The sequence below is a fragment of the Sardina pilchardus genome, chromosome 4, assembly GCF_963854185.1.
Source record: "Sardina pilchardus chromosome 4, fSarPil1.1, whole genome shotgun sequence".
Lineage (NCBI taxonomy): Eukaryota > Metazoa > Chordata > Actinopteri > Clupeiformes > Clupeidae > Sardina > Sardina pilchardus.
Window position 1 is genome coordinate 27,959,578 of NC_084997.1, and position 26,244 is coordinate 27,985,821.

Below are 26,244 nucleotides of genomic sequence, written 5' to 3' on the forward strand. Positions count from 1 at the left end.
GCTTGAGTGAGCGATCTCAAACATGTGTTTCAGATCAGATTCTCTCTCTCCATCTCAGTTCCTTTTTTCATCTTTCTCCTCTCCTCTCTTCTCCTCTCCTGTCCTCTGTCTATCTTTTACCCCTTTCCCCTTTCTCTCCCTCTTGTGCCTTACAGTAATATCTCTCTCTCTCTACTCCATTCCTCTTTTCACCACTCTCTGTGTGTGTGTGTGTGTGTGTGTGTGTGTGTGTGTGTGTGTGTGTGTGAGATGAAAAATGGAAAAAGGAAGTGTGGAATGTGCGGCCCACGTTCACACACATAAGCCCCGTCGACTGATGAGCTAGCTGATTTAAGCTCATTCATGCTTTACACTGTCGTACAGCTGGTGGTGCTCAGGTGGCTGAAACATCTGTTTGCAGTGATTACCCAGATTTATGGTGCAGCATATACACTAATCCAGCGCGAACTTTATGGGCGCTGCCATCTTGAATATCGCCATTACTGCGTGCCTGCGAGTGTGACGAGTGACACTTGCCTGTGATTTTCAATGAAAGCATCCTGTCAGAGAATGTCTAACAAGAGATCCCGCTCATGAAAGAAAATGTCAGGTGAAAGGGAACATTGGATCAATGATGTCAGACTGTGCCAAAACTTACCAATGAAGGTAATTTATTAACAACATAAGGTATTAAGACGTGTATTAATGACTGCTAACCTCTGCAACAGCCGCCTATGGAACCAACGGGCTAATTTCTTAGCAGCCAGTCACGCAGTAATGGCGGTTTTGTGTTACTTCCGTGTTTCGCTGGATTAGTGTATAATGCCTTGTAAGTGATAATTACTGCCTGTTGTTAGACACAACTTACACAATATACTTCCTCCAGAAAAAAGGGAATCTGATCTGAACCACATACTTTTGAACACAGCAATTCTAAGAACGCAGTTCTGCTCAGTACCATCTAGAGAGGGTATACCCTTAGGGCTAGTTTCTGTTTGGTTTGGATTCACACACAGAAGGAACAGTAGATTACTTAACACACATTAGTATCCCAATTATCACATAAACATAAGCCCCCCCCCCCCCCCCGACACAATTTGTGAAATGATTCGTCTTTCAAAAAAAAGGATGAATAGAAAGAAAAGGGAGATCACAATTGGTGAAATTATTCTTCTTTCAAAAAAAAAGGATGAATAGAAAGGAAAGGGAGACCACAATTGGTTAAATTATTCGTCTTTCAAAAAAGAATGAATAGAAAGGAAAGGGAGACCACAATTGGTGAAATTATTCGTCTTTCAAAAAAAGAATGAATAGAAAGGAAAGGGAGACCACAATTGGTGAAATTATTCGTCTTTCAAAAAAAGAATGAATAGAAAGGAAAGGGAGACCACAAATGGTGAAATTATTCTTCTTTCAAAAAAAGAATGAATAGAAAGGAAAGGGAGACCACAAATGGTGAAATCATTCTTCTTTCAAAAAAAGAGTGACGAGACAGGAAAGGGAGACCAGAGTGGTACAGTACAGGAGAGGGAGAGGGAGATGGTAAAGAGAGGGAGGGAGGGAGAGAGAGAGCGAGTCAATTTATAAGATAGCTCATTACGCTGATTTAAAATCACTCATTCATGCTTTACACAGTCATGCTTCAGGTGCCTGAAACATCTGTTTGCAGTGATTACCCAGATGGCTTCCCTTAAATGCAGCATAGGGCCTTGTAAGTGCTACTTACAGCCTGTTATATAATTGAAACTACTTACACAATAGACTTTCTCCAGAGAGAAATCTGATCTGAAACACATAGTAGTTGAACACTTGTACTACAACTAGAGAGGCTATTCCCCTAGGGTATTTTCTTCATTCACACGCAATAGGAACTCTAAGATTACTTAACACACAATAGCCCAATCACATGAACATAAAGTCATGAAATCAGCATTGCTTCTCATCTGACCAGAGAGCATTCGTCGTGTGACAGTAGTCAACATCGCAGCCTTCTTGTGCAGTTTTTATGTTCAGCAAATTTAAACAGAAACTTTTGAGAAATGCTTTGGCCAAGATGGCATGTACATCAAAGATGGTTGCTATGTTCAGGAAGACCCTACCCCAAAGCAGGATCATGGTACGATAAACGTACCGTAATGTCCCAACTATTAGCCGCAGCTTATACATTTATTTAGCTATATTTCTTCAGCTATATGAGGTTAATACACGGGTGCAGTTAATATGGCAATAATGTGTTTTTGTTTCTTTTCACTTGCATAAAACACAGTCCTATTAGGCTACTTATACACAATGCGGCTAATACACAGAAAATGACTGTAGTTAGAGGAACTGCGGTCAGAGGACCTCAATAATAATCCTAGTTGCATGCTGTCCAAATGCGTGGAAAAAGGGGTTTCTAGAAACTGCAGGTTCCAAAAAATCCCACACACACACAGACCAGACCGGTCACAGACACACGCACACACATACACCACCTCCGCTTCCGCTTGACTAGACCAACAAGGGCCCCCCCCCCCCCACACACACACACACACCACCTCCGCTTCCGCTTGACTAGACCAACAAGGGACAGAAGCCCCCCCCCCCCCTCCACACACACACACACACACACGCACAAACGCACCGAGAGAGAGAGAGACAAAGGGAGAAAGAAGGAAAAAGGAAATGATAGCTTCAGCGAAAGTTCTACTAGGGAGACTCGTAGTGTATCTTTCTTACTCCACCCATTCATTCACGTAACGAATCATACCCATGTTTACATTTTCGGGGAACACCCCCAATCTACGATTCATTCAATCAGTGCTAGCCTATAGGAATTCAGCGGGTGTTTTAAAACTGTTCTTTCTAACACTTCTCTCTGCTACTCAGTACGCCGTCTTCGTCGTTCCCTCCACCACCCCTCCAGCCACCACGGCCAGCAGTCTTCATCTTGTCAGCCGCAGCATGCTATCTGCACCTTCTCCCTCACAACCACCGCCGCCAGTTGGTCCCGGTCTCGACATCGGGGGGTAGGCTCTTCGCCCCTGCTTCTTCGACCAGCAGGATCTGAGTTCCGTTCATCCCTGGACGGATTCGAGACGGGGGCCTGCGCCAAAGATTGATGTTTATCCCGAACTCTTTCTATACTTGTATTCTAGCAACTCCTTTCAAATTAAATTGTTATCTGCTTCTATTCTGTCTACTGAGTCTTTCTGGTAGAACTGAGAGAGAGCGCGAGAGATGGAGAGAGAGAATCTGATCTGAGACACATGCCCCCCCCCCCCAAACACACACACACACACACCACAGACACGCACAGACACACACACACACACACACACACACACACACACACACACACACACACACACACCGCCTCTGCCTCCAGTTCCACGCGCATCCCTTATTAGTGTGTGAAAGGAAGTGTTAAAACACAAAGAGTGAAAAGAAAGTGAAGGGAGACCACAGTTGGTGAAACTTCTTTCAAAACAAGCAACTGAGACACTAAGAGGCGATCGAGATCTGTAACAACCACAGTGACCCTCATGCGTCATTACAGTGGTTGCCATCGACAGGGCAGCCATGCTCCCACTTGTCGAGAAAGAAGGGTAAAAATAAATAAATAAATACAAACTCACATCCCATGAGCAGCTGCCAAAGTGCATTTTATGTATTTCTGTTTTTCATTTTGTTGCCAGATTGTCAAAAGATCATATTACGTTTGATGTCAGTCTAAGGGACAATGATCTTTTCTCATCATATTCTCACAGGCACAAGATTCCTCCACTTTCTTACTGTGAACATCAACAGGCTTCTCCAGAGTCTCTACAGGCCTTTCAAAACACCAGGGGACAGACACTGTTTTGTGGCCGCAACTGGCTACAGCATTCTAACCGCCTTGGGTCCAGGTGTCCGGGCTCGAGTCCAACCTGTGTCATTTCCTGATCCCACCCCATCTCTCCCTCCCACTTGCTTCCTGTCATTCTAATCTACACTGTCCTTCTAGAAGTTCCCTTTTCTAAATAAAATATCTAACTATCTGTCTAGCAATCTATTAAAGGCCCAAAACCCAGGAAGTCTCTGACTAGCCCAGCCGCTTATCACACACCCCATGCCTTCTGCTGGCATAATCCTCTACTGTACCAAACACACCAGGTATTCGGTGGCCTGAGCAAGTTCACTTTGTCCTGTAAATGCTCTAATCCAAGAGTTCCCACGACTGGCAGGACATTAGCGCACCAACTCACTCCACTACTCCGAACAAACATACACCTCCTCACCATCACATTCACTATGTGCCATGAGACCAATGTCCAATCAATTCCTTCCAGAGACAATGGCAAAGAAAAAGACATCTCATTGAATATGTGGGAGTTGAGACAAGATCTGCTCAGTCATAAACACGAAAACAAACATTTGAGTCTAGAGTTTGATTAAATGAAATGATTCATTCATACAGACACATTTTAAAAGACACATTGGTGTGTGATTCAAATATGAATTTACTCACACAACCAGAACCAAACATTATTTATTCTGGGGTGAGACACTCAGAGGCGACCCAGATCTGTAACGACCCCAGTGACCCCCTCCATGTGTCATTACAGCGGTTGCCATCCACCCCGCAGGACAGCCATGCTCCCGCTTGTCGAGAAAGAGAGGTAAGAAAAAAACTGATGTTAGACGAAGAGACTGGCTTTCAGATTCCGCTTTAATTCATCCCAAAGGTCTGCTCTTTGGTTGAGGTCAGGCCAGTCAAGTTCATCCACACCAAACTCCTGTTGTCCATGTCTTTACGGACCTTGCTTTTTGCACTGGTGCACAGTCCTGTTGGAACACGAAGTTGCCAACCCAAACTGTTCCCGAAAAGTTGGGAGCATGGAAATGTCAAAAGTCTCTTGGTTAATGCTAAAGCATTCAAGGGGCCAAGCCCAGTTCGAGGATGGCCCCCCCTCCTGTTCCAACATGACTGTGCACCATTGCGCAAAGCAAGGTCCATAAAGACATGGATGACCCAGTTTGGTGTGGATGAACTTGACCGGCCTACACAGAGTCCTGACCTCAACCCAAACAGAACACTTTTGGGATGAATTAGAGCGGAATCTTAGAGCCAATCTCTTCTTCCAACATCAGTGAACACACTCCTAAACCTTGTGGAAAAGCTTCCCAGAAGAATTGAAGCAGTTATAGCTGCAAAGGGTTAACCAACTTCATAATAAACCCTATGGATTAAGGATAGGATGTCACTTAAGTTCATATGCATGTCACGGCAGGTGACCCAATACTTTTGCCAATATAGTGTATCTATCTATCTCAGGAAGTCTCTGACTAGCCTATCAGACACACCCCATGCCTTCTGCTGGCATAATCCTCTACCATACCAAACACACCAGGGGTGCCTGTCATTCAGCGTTTATACATCCTCCCTTGCTCCTCGGCCCTCGATCCTCACTGATCTACATAAAGAAAGATAGAAGAAGGGATGGACTATCCCATTGTTGCCGCCCCATCATTCTTTATGTACATCAGTGAGGATCGAGGCCCGAGGAGCGAGGGAGGATGTATAAACACTGAATGAGAGGCACTTCAGGTATTCGGTGGCCTGAGCAAGTTTACTTTGTCCTGTAAATGCAGTTCCCACGATTGGCAGGAAATTAGAACATGCTTGGCCACTCACTCACTCCACTACTCCGAACAAACATACACCTCTTCACCATCACATTCACTATTTGGTATTTGCTATGAGACCAATGCCCAATCAATTCCTAATAGAGACAACATGGCAAAGAAAAAGACATCTCCATTAATATGTAGGGGTTGAAACAAGATCTGCTCAGTCATAAATGCGAAAACAAACATTTGAGTCTAGAGTTTGATTAAATGAAATGATTCATTCATACAGACTAAACATTTTAAAAGACACATTGGTGTGAACCAAACATTATTTATTCTGGGGAAACTCACCAAAAATAAGTATTTCTAAAAAACAGGTTGTTGTCTTGTCGCACAAAGCCATAGCAAAAATCCAACGCACAAAGTTCAACGGACAGCGCAAGGTTTGTTTAATCAGGTCAGACTCCTCAGGAAAAAAATCTGTACTCTCTTTCACTTCAGCTTGCTGAATAACAGGAAGTCATTGTAGCTATCGCGAGGCAACAGTTTTCAAGTGAGTTGCTTAGGGCTGAGGAAGAAACCCTTAGCAGTGTCTTCCAGCAGACTAAACACCTGTCAGCAGAGCTCTGGTATGAGTGAGATTGAATTAATGATTGTCCTCGGCTGGCAGCTGAGTTGTTGATTTGTTTTCTTATCACCTCATGAACACACACACACCCACACACACACTCAGGCACTGCCTCCCCTTAGCCAGATCACAGATATTATAAAGCTAGATGCCGCATTGGGCTCCAGAATGTACGTAAATAGCGCCGCCATATTGGTGAGGGCAACAATCACAGCAGGCCAATGGAGAAACAGGTGTCTCTGATTACAGGCAAGTGTTGCCCATAGACAGTAAGGTGTTTGCCCCCAGCAATATGGTGGCCATGTTTACATATGCCACCTAATTGAACTCGATGGGCATGCGGTATCTAGCCTTCTAATCTATTTTTTAGACAGTGCTGGTTTCTCTAAACAATTCAGGAAATCCTCCAGGGGTCACAGGGTAAATCTCTCTCTCTCTCTCTCTCTCTTTCTTGAAAAAAAAACATATGCTTGTTGATCAAAGACAAATACACAAATAAAAAAATAATAAAATACCACATCAAAGCATTACCAAAAGCAGCCCAGAACCACAGTCCAGATATACAGTATGCCATTGAACCATAAATGCTGAAAAATAAGGCCTCTCTCTCTCTCTCTCTCTCTCTTTCTTTCTCTGTGGGTGTGTGTGTGTGTGTGTGTGTGTGTGTGTGTGTGTTTGTCTGTGTGTCTGTATGTCTGTGAACTAGACAAGTAGAGGGAAGTGCTAAAAATACAAGACTAATGCAGAAAGAACGCACAAGCTGTTCAGGGAACTAGGGGAGCATGGGGTGGTAGAGTCATTTTTTCGGTTCTTCATCATTCTAATATGTCCAAGATGTTTTGTTGTGTAACCTCAAAGTTCAAAGTTTACTTCATGTGCTCAAACAGTATATAAGCATTTATCAGCATTGAAATGCATTGTGCTCAAGTGTCCATTCAACTTCAAGAATAAATAAAAATAAACAAAAATAAATAAATAAATAAATACATAGATACTAAAAAAAAAAAAGAAATCCAGGGTCTTGTTTACAACTAAGCTACTTCCACAATGCTTTTTCAACTGAAATGTCAATAGAGTTCATAGAATGCGCTCAACTCACGAAATATTAATGACTGGGTGCTTGTGTCCAAAAGGAATAAATCCAATCAAACGAGAGTACAGCACTCCTAGTCATATGCATTAAATTGTATGGCCTGACACTGAAGATGTACTATTATGTGGGGATTTCCAAGGACAATTTGCTGCCAGGGTAGTCTTGCAACACTCAGTTGACCTGGAGGCTGGCCAGTTTCAACAAGGGCCGGGCCAATCACATCGTGTATAGCGTCGGTAGGCTTAACATAGTGATGACTGATCTGCGGCCAGAAGTTGCGACCGTTAAGCATCCTGCAACTTGAAGACCATTCTTTTAGTGCTATATATATCCTATTCCATGGAAAGGGAATTTGAAAGACCCACCCCTCGATTGAGCCCTGCTACGATGAGTTCACAGACCCTACTGCACATCTTGATGAGGGTGTCTGACTCGTCAGACTACATTCTGATGACTTGCGGTTAGAAACTATCCCTGTATCTGCAGGCACATGTCCTTCTGCTCCTGAATGTCTGCCATAAGGCAGCAGGGTGAAAAGACAGTGACTGGGATGAGTCTGACTGGGGTCAGACACTATACAATTGGCCTTTCTTCTGCAGCACTGACTGTAGAGGTCCTGGATGGATAGTAACTCTGTCCTAGTAATGCGCTCTGCTGATCTGACAACTCTTTGTAGCGATTTTTGGACCTGGGCTGTGCTGATAACCATGCCATGTTTTTATGCCACCAGTCAAAATGTTCTCTATTGCACAGCGATAAAAGTTGGTCAAATATTTTGTAGTCAATGCCAAATATTCCATTCAAGGAATGTGCTCTGAACATTCTTTGTTTGTTTGTCCCTCCACCCTGGCCAACCCCACACCCTTTGGTTATCTCTGCTAGCCACTAATAACGATACAATTATATTTCACAGTTTTGCATAATCTTATCCTTAAACTGATCTATTATTCTTATCTTATATACAAACATTCTGTTACCCCAGTGATAAGGGCAGGAGAATGTTGACATAACACCATTGAGTGTGAACTCGACCATGTAGCTTCTGATTTATGAGTCATTAAGTGGATAAGATCAGAGCCAGTTGGAGATGGAAATCGGAGAAGAGCTTACCTGTCTCCAAGGGAAAAATGACAATAATATGCTTTTCTAATCCACTGCTTACCGTATGTCAGCTGAAATGTTTCGAAAACAAAGGAAACCCCAGCCTCAAAGGTGTTTTACTCTGATGGCCTGAATCTATTCAGATGCATTACTGGTGTACATAAAACATTGCTGCATCCTTTGCAGATTCTAAATGATAGGCTAGGATAGTTTGATTCAAACACACTGTCCCAACTTGATCAAAACTTTGTCATGGTTGAAAATATCTACAGTACATCGGGTTGGTTGAAAATGACTATCAGCTGATATGTATATTGGTTATCGGCTTTTGAAACACTTAAATATCGGCACCGCCCATCAAAATCCCACCTAATACACACAGGTTGCTGTGGTTACATTACAAACAGTGCTGGTTAGTAAATGAGAAGCAGCTTTTTCAGAGGCAGATTGTCCTTTTCATGGATGTAATCATTATCAGAGGAAGCTAACCGATTTTGTTTACAGCGAGAGAGAGAGAGAGAGAGAGAGAGAGAGAGAGAGAGAGCCAATCTTGACAGAAGACAGTAAGAAAGAGACTTTTATGAAATACAAATTTGGATAATCTTCCTTATCTGTTCTTATTTGTCTTAAATGTTCCTGAATATGTTTTTGTTGTTGTTATTGTTGCTGTTGTGGTTGTAGAAGACACTCTTAGGCCTGTGTGGAAGCGATATGTGGTTGGTGAGTCACAAAGGAAAGATGTCAGTCTAGACACTTAATGTCCTACACTGTCAATCCCTTGTTCATCCAGGATTTGCCAGTGAAAACATTGGTGCTTGCAAAAGACATCTTGGGGCCGGCTATTAAAACACTAATTGACTGGAAATGAGTGGTGAACACAATAGAGATCAAGATAAGGTAAAGAACAGCCTCGCCTTCCAAGTAGTTTTCGGAATATACCCTTCAAATGAAACACAATTCCATATCACAACGTTACTGCTATTGAACAAACTACCGGTAGTGCAGTGCCCGCACAAACAATGTTTTCCAAGAAACTTGTTGCCCAATTACGGTGATGCATCATGTTAGATTGGCGATGATGTAGAATCAGGCCCGTGCAGTTAGTAGCGCTTTTTACTCACTTTGCAAAGTAAAAGAGTGAAGGGGAAAAGCGTTTGAGCCGGAGCTAATGGCAATATTAGACACATTGGGGACCTAGATACCCGTGCGTTTTTGCTGTTGGGAAATGATGAAATAACTGCATGGCCATGCCAGTGCTATTAACTCGGAAGTGATGTTTGAATGAATGTTATAAGTGAATAATGCATATCTGCATAGAGTATATTGCTGCAGATTTGCAAAGGATCATGGTAAAGAACACACACAACTGATCTTACAATCAGTTGCAGTATTCAGGGAACAGGCAGCTAGCGGATGGTGAGGAGATATTTTCTCCCTGCATATATCTCGTCATAATAATCAGTGATAACAGCGTAGTGTGTGTGTGTGTGTGTGTGTGTGTGTGTGTGTGTGTGCGTGTTCGTGTGTGTGTGTGTGTGTGTGTTCTTTACCATGATCCTTTGCAAATCTGCAGCAATATACTCTATGCAGAATATAATATTCATGAAAAGCAGAACACGCAGAGTAATAGTTTGTAGGGAGATTTTAATTTGATATAATGTGTGTTTACATTTCTGTTACATACTGTAGTGAATAATTGTCTCTGAATCATCCGAGTAGCCTTGTGAATTTACCAATGCCCATGACAGCAGTGGCTGTGTATTATTTGTTCTTGTCATTACGTAGTTATATGGGTGTGTTTATATGTGCGGGCATGCAGTCATGCAGTCACTATCGGCACTATAATAATATCCAACAATGGACTTACAGTAATAGGACTTCCATAGAAGACTTCATGGACCACACACACACAAATGCCACACACACACACACACACACACACACACACACACACACACACACACACACACACACACACACACACACACACACACACACACACACACACACACACACACACACACACACACACACACACACTACGCTCTTATCACTCATTATTGTCACGAGATATATGAGAGTGTGGACCCAAAAGCGAGGCCTGAAAACATCAGCAGCACAGCATGCAGCACAGCACACACACACACGCACACGCACACTCACACACAGACAAATGCACACACACTCACTCACACACACACACACACACACATGCACACTCACACAAATGCACACACACACACTCACACACACACACACACACACACACACACACGCACACTCACACACAGACAAATGCACACACACTCACTCACACACACACACACATGCACACTCACACAAATGCACACACACACACTCACACACACACACACACACACACACACACACACACACACACACACACACACACACACACACACACACACACACACACGTTCCTTGCCACTGTTGAAGATTCACATTCAGAAGTGCTATACGTGCTGTGAAATGAGGATGTTGATTCAAATTCTAAGTCCATGCATATTTGAACATACTAACAACATTGTCATAATTATACTCTATACACTATTGTAGAGTATTTACTCTCTGTGTAGCATCCCGTCACGTGGGAGCTCTTTCATCCATGCCAGTTTCAGCCTACCAGTATTTGTCAAACCCAGTGGTCAGTATTGTCTCTGAAAAGAGGCAGTTTGGTGAAACACAGTGTCGGATCAAGGCTTTACCTCCAGCAGACCACACTCCTATTCTGTGTACACCTTGATTTGCACCGAAAGGACAGTTACCCTTTTGTGAGGGCATCACTTCTGTTTCTGTACGCAAGATGCTTTTGGTTCCCCTTTGGTATCGTACTGTTGAAAGTGGCTGTCAGTAGGGAGACATGGCCCAGAGGTGAACCCACCGCCCCCTCCTCCTATCTCCTCCGGACTTCTGTGTGAGAGAGCAGCATACCTACAGTACACACACCTGCAAATAATTGGCGCCCACTCCACACACGGTGACGTGATCCACTTGACATGATTGACCTGCAAATGAGCCCTAGTAGTAAAACTGAAATAATAAATACTCTGTGTTTACTTTTTTTGTGGTGAGGCTCGTGTAGCCCTCGGCAACATGCCACTCAGGACGGTAGCTGATGTTGCACATATGAGGATCTGCCCCGGCATGTTGATAATACAGATTGAAGGCAAGCAGCCAAATAGAGCTGTGGGAACTGAGGGGTAAAACCGCTGAAGATGCATCCAGAGACGGTTGAAAAAGGTATTTAAGTATCTTTGATACATCTGACATCAAGCAAACAATAACCGATAATCACCCCTGTCAGGAGGAATATCGTCGGTCTGCGGAAACATAAATAGGCGTTTCTATCTAAGTCGGAAACACCCCCCTTTTCTTCTTCTCCTTCTTCAAGAAACTATTAACATCCGGTCTAACATGTATGTCAAAGTAAGGGCACAGCCCGCTTTCCATTAGCATTGAACCAAACTTACTAAAGCAGAACTTAAGTTTAAACGCAATCCAGCAGAAGACGTTGAAAATGGTTGTGCAGTGCATTGTTGTAGGCCTACTTGTTAAATAGATTATCCGTTACGAAAAAAATGTATTGTACTGCAGTATCACGACAGTATTTCCTATAATAATTAATTGCTACAGAATTACTGCACATCAACGCCTACAGTTAATGCAATTATTTGGATACGAAAAAAACGATATTCATAAAGTTACCACTGCATAAGCACCATGCTACTGAATTGTCAAAAGTCAGTTCTTTATTGGCCATTTGTGCATAAACCATAGACAAATTGGAATTCTTGTGCAGGCCCTTCAAGTCAAATATTTAAAAGCAGACATGACAAATATTTAAAAGCATACATGACAAAAAAATTATTCATACAAGACATCAGGCAAACATTGACGTCAAATTATACTGTGTACCCAGTCTAAGAATAGCCTACAGTCCCACAGAGGCAGAGTAGTTTAAGTGCTACAGTTGCCTACAGTGCAAATCCTGCGTCCCTGAGACTGTGTGTGTGTGTGTGTGTGTGTGTGTGTGTGTGTGTGTGCGTGCGTAAGTGTCACACATCCAAGATATTGCACCCTGTCCCATGTGGATACAAGTGCATACTTCTCATATTGCAGTTTAGATATTGCACAGTTGTCCCATTGATATTGCACCGGATTTCCATATTGCACAAGATATAAACATTTTCCCATAATAATATTGATATTGCACATGATCCCCACATTCCACTGTTAGAATATTACTCAGTCACATTGTTGCTGCACAGTTGTCCCACTAATAATATTGTACCTGATTCATATTGCACATTGTCCCATTAATAGTATCGCACAAGATATTGCACATTGTCCCTAGTATTGCACATAATCTCCACATTACACTGACAAAGTATTACACATTGTCCCCTTGTTAGCCTTGCATGTAGTCCCATATACAGTACAGTATAAGATATTGCATATTGCCCTTATTCCCCTTTGTAGTATTGCACCTTTCCCATATTCCACATGTTTACAGGTTTGTCACAAGTTGTATATGCAGTGTTTGTGTCTGAACAGAGAGTGAGTGAGCTGGGTGAAAGGAGTCTTTGATGATTCTCTCTGCTCTCTTCTGGCAGTGCTGTGCATACATGTTTTCCATAGAGGGAAGTTTTGTTCTTATGATCCTCTCTGCAGACTTTATAACATGTTGCAGAGCCCTTCTCTCAGCCTGTGTGGTGTTTCTGTACCAGACAGTGGATTGTAGGATAGGCCTACTGTACAATACAATATTTTGGACACAAAAAGGCTGCAGTAGTGTTTTCCCTTCACTCCTTTGTGAGTCACAAATCAGCTGGCAAAGCATTACGGTCTCATATTGCTTTGCATTTACAAGGATTTAGCTCGACAATACACAAACCTAACACATCATTCCCCCCTCCCCATTGATCCTCCATCCCTGCAGCACCCTCTTCGATGAAGAAGTCCATAGGCTGACTACAGTCAAATGTCTTTCACTATTCCCAGGCTGTGTATCCCAACAAATTAAAAGTATTGATTAATAACCTTGTCATTGAGCAAATGTGTTTAAGGTGTATGGAACATTATTTAATTAGACAGCATAGCTCAAGTTCATACTGAATATGGATTGTTCAATAAAGACACAACCATTTATTTGCAAAGTAGCCCAAACTTTATTATAGGACAACAGTTTAACAGTTTAAGTGCAAATGTGCAATGCTGCAATACTTTGTAGTACAAACACAGAAGAGATCAACTTCTGCAGGCCATGCAAGATAAAATAAATAAAAGTAAAACAAAATCTTGGCCTGTGTGTGTTGGTGTGTGTGTGTGTGCGAGGGTGTGTGTGTGTGTGCGTGTGTTTTGGTGTGTGTGTGTGTGTGTGTGTATGTGCGCGTGTGTATGTTGGTGTGTGCGTGTGCCATTGGAGCTACTTTGGAAATTGTAACTTTTGCAACTTTTATTGGCAGAGAACAAATGTGCAATCATGTAGATCCAACACTTTGTTATAGAACAAACCCAAAAGAGAAACTTTTGCAGGCCGTGCAAGATAAAATAAATAAAAGTAAAACAAAATCTTGGCCTGTGTGTGTTGGTGTGTGTGTGTGTGCGAGGGTGTGTGTGTGTGTGCGAGGGTGTGTGTGTGTGTGTGCGAGGGTGCTTTGGTGTGTGTGTGTGTGTGTGTGTGTGCTTTGGTGTGTGTGTGTGTGTGCGCGTGTGCTTTGGTGTGTGTGTGTGTGTGCTTTGGTGTGTGTGTGTGTGTGTGTGTGTGTGTGCTTTGGTGTGTGTGTGTGTGTGTGTGTGCGTGTGTGTGTGTGTGTGTGTGTGTGTGTGTGTGTGTGTGTGTGTGTGTGTGTGTATGTTGGTGTGTGCGTGTGCCATTGGAGCTACTTTGGAAATTGTAACTTTTGCAACTTTTATTGGCAGAGAACAAATGTGCAATCATGTAGATCCAACACTTGTTATAGAACAAACCCAAAAGAGAAACTTTTGCAGGCCATGCAAGATAAAATAAATAAAAGTAAAACAAAATCTTGGCCTGTGTGTGTGTGTGTGTGTGTGTGTGTGTGTGTGTGTGTGTGTGTGTGTGTGTTGTCAAATGCCATGGGAGCTACTTGGGAGATTGTACATCTTGTACCAAGTACCTCCCATAGCCTGTGTTTCTAAGCACCAAGTGTGCCTTTTTCCAACTTTTGTTGGCAGAGAACAAATGTGCTAACCGTAGCACAAGGCCACTGCCACGGCCTGCAATCCTGTAGATTTTTCCAATACTTATATGCACTGGATTGCTCTCAATTTTAAGATCCTCAGCTAAGCTTTCATTGATGTGGACCAATGGATGAAAAGGCTTACAAAGGTCTCGGAAACATGTAGACACCCTATTAAATGCTTCAAGCATGTAAATGTCTTGAACTTCCAAAGAGTGTAACCCCTTCTATGTGGTTACTAAGTGGCTTCCACTGTATATCGTGGAATGAAAGGGTCTTACTGTTTCGTCCATACCAACGTTTGGTTATGATGTACATTGGACTAAGGCATGCCCTTACAAATGTGGTGAACAGCATGATGTCTTGGAGTTTCTCCCCTGTTGTCTTTTCTTACATTGTGAGTATTTTAGTGCTCAAAGTCATTGTTCATTAAATCATTCGTTTATTTTGTCTACCTTGGTCTCCACTGGCACGGCTGGGATGGTCGTTGTCTCTTGCTCTCGTGCGATGTTTTGTCTGTGAACTTTCTGGAAGGGGACTGATTGCGCTTTCCCCCTCTTAACTTCGTACTGGCACTGGTCCGTGGCAAGTATCACTCCCTTCTCTCGTAGGCCACGTTCTGCTTCTTCAGGAGTCGCGTAAATGGTTGGTTCTCCCTCGCCAAACACCTTCAATTTAGCTGGATTTCGCAGATGTGATTTCACATTCTTCTCCTTGAGTAATCTCCTTAATGGAGCATATCGGGTCCTCTCCTTCTGTACTTTGCTTGTGAAATCCTGTGAAAAGTAAACGCGCTCCTCATCCAGACTGATGTTCTTCGCCCAAGCCGTCTGTAGGATTTCTTGCCTGATATTCCCATTCGGAAAGCGCACCACAATCGACCGAGGGCTGCTTGCGTTATCTTCTGTTTTCCCCGTGGTTTGTTGGCTACTCTTTGAGGGTGAACGATAGGCTGCTTCAACCTGTAGTAGTCCAGGAGGGAGCATCAACTTTTCCTTGAGAAATGTTCTTATAAATCCAGCCATGTTTCCTCCCTCTGTGCCTTCTTTAATATTATATATCCGAATGTTATTTTGACAAGCTTTGTTCTCGAGATGCTCAAGTCTGTCATTCATTCTTTTTTGCTCTTGTTTCAGCCATTCTATCGTCTCATTTGCACTTATCTCTCTTTCTTCCAATTCATGTATGCGTTGCTCAGCTTCCTTTATATCGCCATTTGCTTCTTCTAATCCCATGCGTATTTCGGTAACGTCAGCTCTTACTTGTTTTAATTCATTTGAAAACGTTCCGAAGTCTTGTCGAAGCTCTGCAATTTGTTTGGAGATTTCCTCCTTGAAGTCAGTCAACATGGCCTTCAAACTTTGTTCCAGCTTTTTGTCCACCATTGTTTCTTCAGTCACGCTTGATTTCATCTTCTTTAGTTTCTCTCGCGGAGTTTCTTGGGCAACCGTGCCAGATCTCAAGTTCATTACTTTTTGTCCATTAATTTGCGTTTTAAGAGTTCATTCAAAGGCACCTTAACTTTTGATTTATGAAGTTAGACGCCAGGGTTTGTGCGGAGCTACTCACACCGACATCTCACCTCACCGGAAGTCCATTTAGATGTAAGTTCAAGATGGGAGTTTTGGGTTAGGGGGAAGGTTTCACTTATGCACTTTTTTCTTTATGTTTTTCTGTTTATTTTTCTTAGAAATAAATACAAAGGGGAAGTGAAATATCTCTCATGGTGAAAGTTAGATGCATATCTCTAAATGTAAATGGGCTAAATAATGTCATAAAAAGGAAACGCATACTCCAGTACCTTAAGAAAGAAGGGGGAGAAGTAATATTCCTCCAAGAAACTCATTTAAGTACAATTGAGCTTGCTAAAATGGAAAAATTAGCTAATGCACAGGTGTTTCATTCCTCCCATTCAACATCTAAAAGAGGAGTCTCAATTTTGATCAAGAACCATCTTATGTTTAAGAAAATAAAATGTATTAGGGACAAGGAAGGAAGGTATGTAGTAGTTATAGGCATGCTGGAAGAGCAATGCTTAACACTAATTAATGTATATAACCCTCCAGGAAAAGGGGATGGGCTTGTGGAAAAAGTACTACAATTGTTAATGATGGAGGCACAAGGAACTGTAATTATGGCTGGAGATCTTAACCTGGTCATGAATCCAAAATTAGATACCCAGAGTAGGAAGAAACATAAATCAGAAAAAGCTGCAGACTTACTCCGGAAAGCTGAAACAGACATAGGCTTAACAGACGTTTGGCGTTGTCTACACCCCTGTGATAAAGCTTTTACTTATTACTCTGATGCACATAAGGTTTTCTCCAGACTAGATTATTTTTTTATGTACAAAAACGATATTGGAAGAGTTAGCAAGTGCGAAATTCTACCCATAACAATAACTGATCATGCTCCGGTCGTAATGGAAATGAATATGAATGTGGACAAAGGAGAAACACTTTGGAGACTGAATAACTCACTACTGGGAAATCCTCATTTAAAAGATAAAATTGCGAGGAAGATCAAGTCTTTCTTCGAGTTAAATGATAATGGTGAAGTATCGGACATAGTGCTATGGGAAGCTGCAAAGGCAACAATAAGAGGAGAAATAATTGCACTTTCCTCCTGGGAAAAGAAACAAAAAGAAAAAACAAAGACCCTCTTAGAAAAGAAAGTAGGTGACCTGCAAAAGGAATATGAGATTTGTATGAAAGCAGAGGTATATACACAATTGTGTGCCACTAAAAAACTACTGAAATCATTAGAATTAATGGAGATCGAAAAAAAATTAGTACTCTGTAAGCAAACTCATTTTGAGAATAGTACAACATCCTTGAAAAAATTGGCATTTAAGTTAAAAAAACAACAGGAAAGATCTATAGTAGCCACGGTTAAGGATAAAAGAGGTGTTTACAGAAGGGGAAAATCAAATATCGCATCTGGTTTCAGGGAATTTTACCAAGATCTGTATACACCTGAATTGGAGGTTGACAATAAAGAAACTAAAACATTTTTGGATACGTTGCAGCTTCCAGCTGTAACTGACGGTCAGAATGAAGAGTTAACACAGCCAATAACTGAAATAGAAATAGCAAAGACCATAAAGAATGGGAAGGCCGGGAGAAGCCCGGGTGACGATGGGTACACCTATGAATTCTATAAGGAATTTTCAAGGTTATTAATACCCATTTTGTGCAGGGTTTTTAATAGGATATTAGAAACAGGAGTTTGGCCCAATACCTGGAACTCAGCAATAATCTCAGTGTTGTATAAAGAAGGAAAAGACCCTGAATGTTGCTCTTCATATAGGCCTATATCCCTGCTAAATGTAGACCAAAAAGTATTTACAGCTATAATAGCCAAGAGAATGTCAAATATAATGCCTAAAATAATCAACTTGGACCAAACAGGCTTTGTAAAAGATAGATTATTGAGTGATAATATCCATCGCACCATTAATGTTATATACTATGCCTCCAAAAATAAGCTATCTATGTTAACCATAACATTGGATGCAGAGAAAGCTTTCGATAGATTATTCTGGCCCTTCCTAATAGAAGTGTGCAAGAAGTTTAAGTTTAATCAGACATTTGTTAATTTAATCAGAGGAATGTATGCAACTCCACAAGCCAGAGTGAAAGTTAACGGAACTTTGTCAGATTCATTCACAATAAAGAGAGGAACCAAACAGGGTGATCCTTTATCTCCACAACTATTTGCTCTATGTATAGAGCCATTAGCTGAAAGAATTAGACAGAATACAGAGGTAAGAGGGGTTTATGTTGGAAAGGAGGAACATAAAATAGCATTGTTTGCCGATGATATCATTTTATACTTAACAAGTGTTTACAAATCCTTGCCGACCCTAATGTGTGAAATAACATCTTACAGTAATGTGTCAGGGTATAAGTTGAATTTAAATAAAACCGAAGTGATGCAAATTGGCTGCCAATTAGATAACCAATTCAAAACTGCATATAATTTCAAATGGGACCAAAATAGCATAAAATACCTGGGGGTGATAGTACCAAATAACCTTGAACAGCTTTACCAAAGCAACTTTGGAACATTGGAAAAATCTGTTAAACAAGACCTAAATAGGTGGAGAAGTTTGCCTTTCACGTTAATGGAGAAGATCAGTGCAATAAAAATGAATATTTTACCAAGATTTTTATTTCTGTTTCAAAATATCCCACTTTATATACCTCACATAAGTTTCAAATACTGGGAGAGTTTACTTAGAAAATTCTTATGGGATGGGAAAAAACCAAGAGTTAAACTTAAAATTTTGCAACAGAGGAGAAGGGAAGGGGGGTTAGCGTTACCAAATTTAATTAACTACTATTATGCAGCACAAGTGAAATTAATTTTGATTATGTTGAACAAAGGCTTGGGCCCAAAATGGAAAAATATGGAGACAATACTGGTTGGTAACCTAAATAAACTCTTCACCACAAAGCAGATGAAAACAAATAATTTCGTACTAAATAATACGGTCAAAACTTGGAGAAAAATATGTAAGAATATAAAAATAAAAGAAGGACATCTGACATGTCTAAGAGAAATACAGAGTGATCCAGACTTTACCCCAAATACACTTGATAACACTTTTAAAAGCTGGGGAAATAAAGGCCTGGTTATGCACAGCCAAATGTTTAGTGACATTGGTGTAGAACCTTTTGAAAATATAGTAAGAGCATACCAGCTCCAAAACAATCAATTTTATCGATACTTGCAACTTAGGAATTATCTGAATGAAAAAGCACATCTCAAAAGTCTTAATGATCTACATATACTTATACAATACATGGCGAAAAAATGTCAGAGTGAGAATACTAAACATTTAACTGGACAAATATATAATATTCTACAGGAATGTGGGGCTGAAAAATTAGATCACATAAAGGAGAAGTGGGAGCTGGATTTGAACAAAACCATTAGTGAAGAGGAGTGGAAACAGTGCCTGAAAGATATTAATGTTTACACTAGATCCCCCTACTGGCAGGAATATGCCTGGAAGATGACTATTAGATACTTTCTAACACCATCAATAATGGCCAAATATGCGCAAACCAACACCAGCTGTTGGAGGGAATGCGGTGTAAACAACGCTGATTATACACATATTTTCTACTCTTGTAATAAACTTAATAAATATTGGCAGGCAGTCCAACATCTTACGCGAGAAAAGTTAAGCAAAGAGGTGTCAATACAAAATCACAATGCTATTTTGGGCATAAGACCCAGAGGGCTGGAAAAGGAACACCTCCACCTCTTTTGGGTCTTTAGAATAACAGCCTTAAAACAAATTACAAGGAATTGGAAAAAAGTAGAACCACCTACTACTGATATGTGGTTGGAAAGTATAGAGGAAATGAAAAGTATGGAAAAAATAACTTATAGAATCAATAATAAAGAGAATGTGTATGACAAAAAATGGTCCCTTTACAAATGTTAAGATGAGGAGCCAATCTAAACTATGGCACCCCCATGAGAAATCAAAACTACACTCAGTTAATAAATATGTATACCCTTCGTATTTTTTTTATTATTTTATTTTTTTTTAGGTTCATTGTTTTGTGTATGGGGGTTAGGACGTGAGTGGGTGGGTGGGTGGGTGTGTGTGTGTGTGTGGGGGGGGGGGGGGCATGGGGAGGGGGGGAGGGTGTGAGTTTATGTGAATTCTTTTGTGTGGGGGTGAATGTGGGTGTATGCGTGGATGGATGAATGTCGCAAAGTGTGGGTATTTAGGTGGATGAAAGTTGGTGGGTGTGCTGATGTGAGTGGGGGAGTGAATGTGGGGTTTGTGAGGATGGATGGATGTAGACCTGCAGATGGGAGCAAAAAGAAGGGTTAAAAGGGTGGGTGGGGTGGAGTACATGAAACAGTGTGTTTTTATTTACTTTAATTTTCTTATTTATTAATTAATTATTTTATTTAATTTTTCTATGTACCGTTTTCTTATGTCTGTTTTGAAATAATCACAAGTGGGGGAAAAAAAAAGAAAAACTGAAAATGTGTTTATAAATGAATGATTGTTCTGAACTTGAATGAACTTGAATGAACTTTGAATGAACACAATAAAGTATTAAAAAAAAAAAGCATGTAAATGTCCATCCTAAGGGTTATCCCAATTATCTTTTGCAAAATCTCCGGGGGGAGGCATGGCGGCTCCTGGGCGGGCGTCTGGTCGTGGTGCGGCTCCTGGGCGGGCGCCTGGTCGTGGTCCGGCCCCTAGCTCCTTTCCGCTGCAGTGGTGACCTCTGGTCCTTCTGTGTTGCTGAGAGATGGAGAGAGTTTAGCATATTGACCTACTGTACATCAAATGTTAGCGCAATAGATCACAAACTAAGGATACTTTGAGATACCTTTCGCCAGCAAAGCTCTGCAACACCTGCGCACACCACCACCTCCTGATAGTCGCCATGTCCTCCTAAAATGTATTGTGGTCAGCAGGAATAGGCCTAGCAGATAACTGAATATATATTTAATACTATACATCTGATTGAGATTTTATGATAAAAAAACCCACCTCACAGAAGTCAAATGGCATTTGGAGAGTAGTGTACAATGCATACTGAAATTAACATAAAAAAAAAAGTTACCTCATTGACAAAAAATGCATGAAAGACATTACAGAATACAGGCTACAACTCACCATCAGCATGAACACGCCACAATTATTGCTGAGATGCTGATAAGATGCACTCTATAAAAGATAATAACAGAGCATAACAAGTTATGATGATCTGTGCATGTATGCACTTACTCAAATTATACAGCTTGTATAACAGTAGTTCTCTGAAAATCTCTCAACACAATGAAGGTAGAGAGCATCATGGCCGAGGGCTACATGAGTGCTGCTGGTACTGGGGGAGTAGAACATGATGCCCCCTCTTCAAAAACTGGGTTGCATGGCAGATGTACCACATGATAATGAACCTAAACACACCAAGATAAAGGTGACGGGCTGGCCAAGAACCTGAACAAATTTGAACACTTGTGGCTCACCCACAAGCAAATGGTAGAGGACAACAAATTTCTGCTGTTATAAAAGCTGTACACAGACTCATTTTAGTTTTATAGAAGTTGGATAGATGGAGATAGATAGATATACCTCAGAGTCTGACAAGAAAAGGATGTTCCACTCTTCACTGGACACCATGTGTGCAAGGTTACTGTAAATATGTTTGAAGAAATATTAGTTGCAGTAACAGCAATTCCTAATAGACACTTTGAAACATATGGAACGCATAAACTGGGGAAAAAACTAATCTGGAAAAAAAATGAAGTTATAGTTTAAAACAGAACTACTATACTTCCATAAAAAAAAATATTCTTGAAGCAGTGTTTTGAAGGCCCACATAATATTTCTAAAAAGACTCTTCAAGGTCTTCATTTTATTATCTATTCTCATAAGGCAATCATGCTTTTCAGCCTACACTAGGCGTTCCTTGTGTACTAATGTGCATGGTTGAATAGCGCCCTTAAAGGTGTAGGCATAGGAATGAACAATGCTTCAAGACCCAGAGTTTTCCATGAACATCAAGAACCATCAATCGGTGCATTTCCATGCAGCTAATAAACTGTTCTAAATCATTTTCTTGGCCAAATTCTGTTTGTCAATACACCGTTTAACCTGTTTACAAGCAAGTATGATGTCACTTTTAAAGCATATGCCTGTTTAGGAAACCAAATATGGCTATTTTTGGTTTATTTTAATTGGAAAAGGATGTTTACAAAACAAAGGCATATTCAGTTTATTTTCACTAAACTGATTTAAAACAATGTATTGGCTGCATGGAAATACACCAAATCAGATTTCTAAGCAAAACCCGAAGACATCTAGGTAGGAGCCATCTCCAAAGCCACTTGGATCTCTGGAGTCAAAAAGGTGCATAGTCCTCTGTCTTGGTTTGAGAACCTGTTAAAAGTTTCATTTCATGGAGATGGCAAGATATGGGTTGGTCAAGGACCCCATTCCAATTATCAAGCACTTTACAGCTAAATGTTTCTCACTCCATTAACTATTACATCCAGATCTAATCACCTCATATCATAAAGTATTCTAGAAGACTGAGCTCTCAACTTACCCAAGACAACTGATGTAAGAGATATGCTTTTAAATACAATTTGCATTCTGGATTTTTCCATATCAGAATAAAAAGAAATCCTTAAAACAAATTCCAGAATTTAGCATTCTTCAGAATCAATTCCCATCCCCAATGGGGATGACAATGTTGCAATGTACCACATCATATACAAAGTAAAGATGATTGTGTGAAAAAAGTGTAGTATTTAAAAGAACACACCAAGGTAAGATTACTCACACACAGAGTCCAGTGTTCTGTCTTCCAGGCCGGGAGAAGAACAACATCCTTGGATGCAAAGTCACACTGAAGAAAACAAAAACTTTTCAAAGAGGAACTTGAAGGACATGGGGTTAATCCAAGTAGGTAGACAGACAAAGTAGATACAAATCATTTAATATGACTACTCACAACCATGGAATCAGCAGGGCAAGCTGAAAAAGGAGGAAGCCACGTCACCACCACATAGGCATCAACTGCAACGGTTGCTACTCCCTTTAATAAAAAATAAACAAACGACAACAAAAAATCATTACGTAGACTTTTCCAACACCACATCAAATTCAACTATTAATACATTGACGGCAAGGTCATTTCTTAAAATGAATAAACCACATACTTACATTCGCATTTCCAGTGTTGGCGATGATATTGAAACAATAATTTGCAATCTAAAGGAAACATTTAGAATGATTCACAAGTCCACATGTAACCCAGGTCATTGTGGCCTAGTCATTAGTTAAGTTGACCATAGATAGTTTGCAGAATAAGTAAATAAATAAATTCATATAGTTCATGACACATGAATAAATAGGATTTATGATAAAAAGATATTGCATACAGCAATAAATAAATAGATGACACACACAGGGTTATTCATATGCACTCATTTTATTTTAAAAGTGACGAATGTGCTTTTCTTTAATTTGATCAAGACGGGGGTGACATGTGGAGTTCACATGCTCAAGCTGAGCCAATCAGAAGCCGCCATTGACTTTGCGTTGGTAGTGTTTTTTCTCTTTTCTGCTTCGACGAGAACCAGGCGGCTGCTTGTTGAAATTCGCTGCAGATTTAGCTAACTTAGCACTTGAAACGTTGACATTTTATGTTCCTCTCGCTGCTATTGTAAGAGTCGAGAGAATAATTATAGTTTTGGCCGCTGGCCGAACGAGGATTTTGTTTTTGCAACGGACGCCAGAAGAAATGTAAGTAAAGTTGCTGGCTATGCTGCTAGTTTAAGCCGTTAGCATACGAACGCATGAAAGTTTCGTTTACCAAAGTGCACGTTGCTGAACTCCCATGTCCCCTGTGTCTTTTGAAAGCGGTTGGAAGCTGAACTGGCGTGAGCTGTGATCGTAGTACCAGTGTATGTGTGTACAGAATTTTGATCTCTGGTGAGTAACCATTGATATTAGCTCATAAATTACGTTTGAATATGCATAGTTTGAATACTTAAATCAAGCTAGATGAACATGTTGCTAATTTCATATTGTATTAAGAGAAGTGTTTATGCTCAGAATGTATAGCTTTATATTGTTACATGGCTATCACCTCATATGGTTTCTAAGTGAGAAAGAAAGACATGAGACAAAGTTGATATTTAGCAATATTGTATTTGATGTTTGATTCACATGAATATGCACAGTTATTAAGAACATTATTGTAACCTTAGTTTGGCCTATATAGGCCGGGTCTTTTTCTTTTCTTGGATTTGTCTTTCTGTGAATCCCGTGATCTGCAAGGATTCTTCTGCTGTGTGGAGGTAGCTTCCAGCAGTTGTGGCGAGCCAACCCATACTGGAGATAAGAACTGTTGTTTTAGACATAAGAACTGTTATTTTGCTGTCCACCCGGTGGATGTATTTTCATTTCTGGATTGATATTGTGATATTTCATGCTTGAAGGACAATTAATGTAATTGACTGATTTACTATTTTGAAGTTTACACTTTAATACAATACACTTAAAACTTACCTGTGGTAGGGATGTTAACCGGTAACCGGTTAACCGGTAGTCGACTGGATGTACGGTAACCGGTTAAAATTTTTTTTACCGGTTAACCGCGCCCCCCCCCCCCCCCCCGCCCTACACACACACACGTTATTGGTGTTGTACGCTATTATATGGGCCGATATGATCACTCAATAGCCTTTCTAAAAAAATATAACTGTCAGCATGAGCCGTCCCGTGGTGGAATTTATTAAGCACAACAACCACAGCACAGACCATGGTTGGTTAATATGCCTAGCAGCTTTTTGTTTGTGACTTTGTAGGCTACGTGAGCTATAGCCCGAGCTCTGTGTCGCATTGCATAGAAGGTCGACGTTGTAAAGCGACGTTGTAATGCGCCTAACCATTCTAATTTGGGGGCATAACTTTGTTTCACGGGTAGAAAACGACGCGCGACAGGACAGGGGGTCCATAACTGCCGTTATAGAATTTTCGATCACCGGTTAACCACCGGTTAAGGAGGCTCGGTAACCGGTAAAGATTTTTTTTAAATTTCGCCATCCCTAACCTGTGGGTTGCGTATGTTTTTGCTCTTCTACTCAATGCAAAATCAGATATCTCTTTCTCCTGTAACGAACCTAAATCTTTTGATGTGCTGGTCTAAAAGGTAAATATATAGTGTAGAGGTAATCTGTAATCCCAAGTGGTTACTTTTAAATAGTGAAAGCTGAGGTGGGTTACACACAAGTAAATACAGATCAAAGACAGACAACAAGTTTATACTTACTGATGCTTCAACATCGCTTTCGAGACCTAGTGTCCAAAAGTCTGACCTTCTGAGGATCGTGGAGCCGTCTAGGACAATTGGCTCATCTGGGTTGCCATTAATGTCCAACACATAGTCTATCTGTGGGGAAACATGCATAAAATGATATACATACATGCATGATTGAAGACACTTACTGAAAAACACTACTATTACACTTACTGCTTGAGAGACTCTTGCATGTGGTGCTTGTCTCCAAATTGCATCTCTGGAGTCAGCATTACTGTGGTGAATAGCTGAAATTAGAGAAACATTTTTTATGCATTACTAGAAACATACATGCATGTGCTGTACACAATCACCTGTGGAAACGCTCGAAAAGGTCTCTTACACTGATTTTGTGGTGGTATACTCAAGTTGACTTCTGTTGTCGGTGAAGGATCACCACATTCTCTTGTGTGAGAAGGCGGTGAGAGGCAGAATTCTGCTTGTCCATGCTCATTTAGAGTCAGTTCAACATCTGGGTTCACAATGTTCTTTAAGTCCTCCATGACCTTGTTTTTTTTCTGGTTGTAATGGTGGATTATGTTTCTCATTGTGAAGACATGTGCTGATGGACTGAGCATGTTCATGAAGTAGTTGTTTTTCTTCAGGATGGAGAAGAGCTGTTCAGCCACTTGGCTGTTCACTCTTCCAGCAAGCTCTGGTACCAGCCCTAATCTCCTGAGGCCATCCTTGGGATCTTTGGTGTTCCTCTCATGGAACCTGTCGTAGAGGCAATAGTGGTCGTTCGACCCGGTCAGCGGATGGCCATTTGGGTCT

At 40.9% G+C, this 26,244-nt stretch overlaps 1 protein-coding gene and 1 long non-coding RNA gene across 3 annotated transcripts in view; one reads left to right on the top strand and one right to left on the bottom strand.

Moving 5' to 3' along the window:
- Window positions 1-6,132, bottom strand: part of LOC134077872 (uncharacterized) — a 20,010-nt gene extending 13,878 nt beyond the window's left edge. The window contains exons 1-2 of one of the 2 annotated variants that reach the window (XM_062533514.1): window positions 5,923-5,942; window positions 4,469-4,602 (exon numbers count right to left, since the gene is read on the bottom strand). Coding sequence is in view for 1 of the 2 variants with exons in the window: in XM_062533511.1 (XP_062389495.1) it covers window positions 5,923-5,974 (52 nt within the window). In the remaining variant the exon portion in view is untranslated. Of the gene's footprint in view, window positions 1-4,468; window positions 4,603-5,922 lie in introns of both variants that reach the window. The other variant, XM_062533511.1, reaches the window with a different exon arrangement.
- Window positions 6,133-23,760: 17,628 nt separating this feature from the next.
- Window positions 23,761-24,459, top strand: LOC134077873 (uncharacterized). Its single transcript, XR_009938776.1, has 3 exons — window positions 23,761-23,912; window positions 24,030-24,101; window positions 24,394-24,459. It is a non-coding gene; the product is annotated as an uncharacterized LOC134077873 (long non-coding RNA).
- Window positions 24,460-26,244: the final 1,785 nt, after the last annotated feature.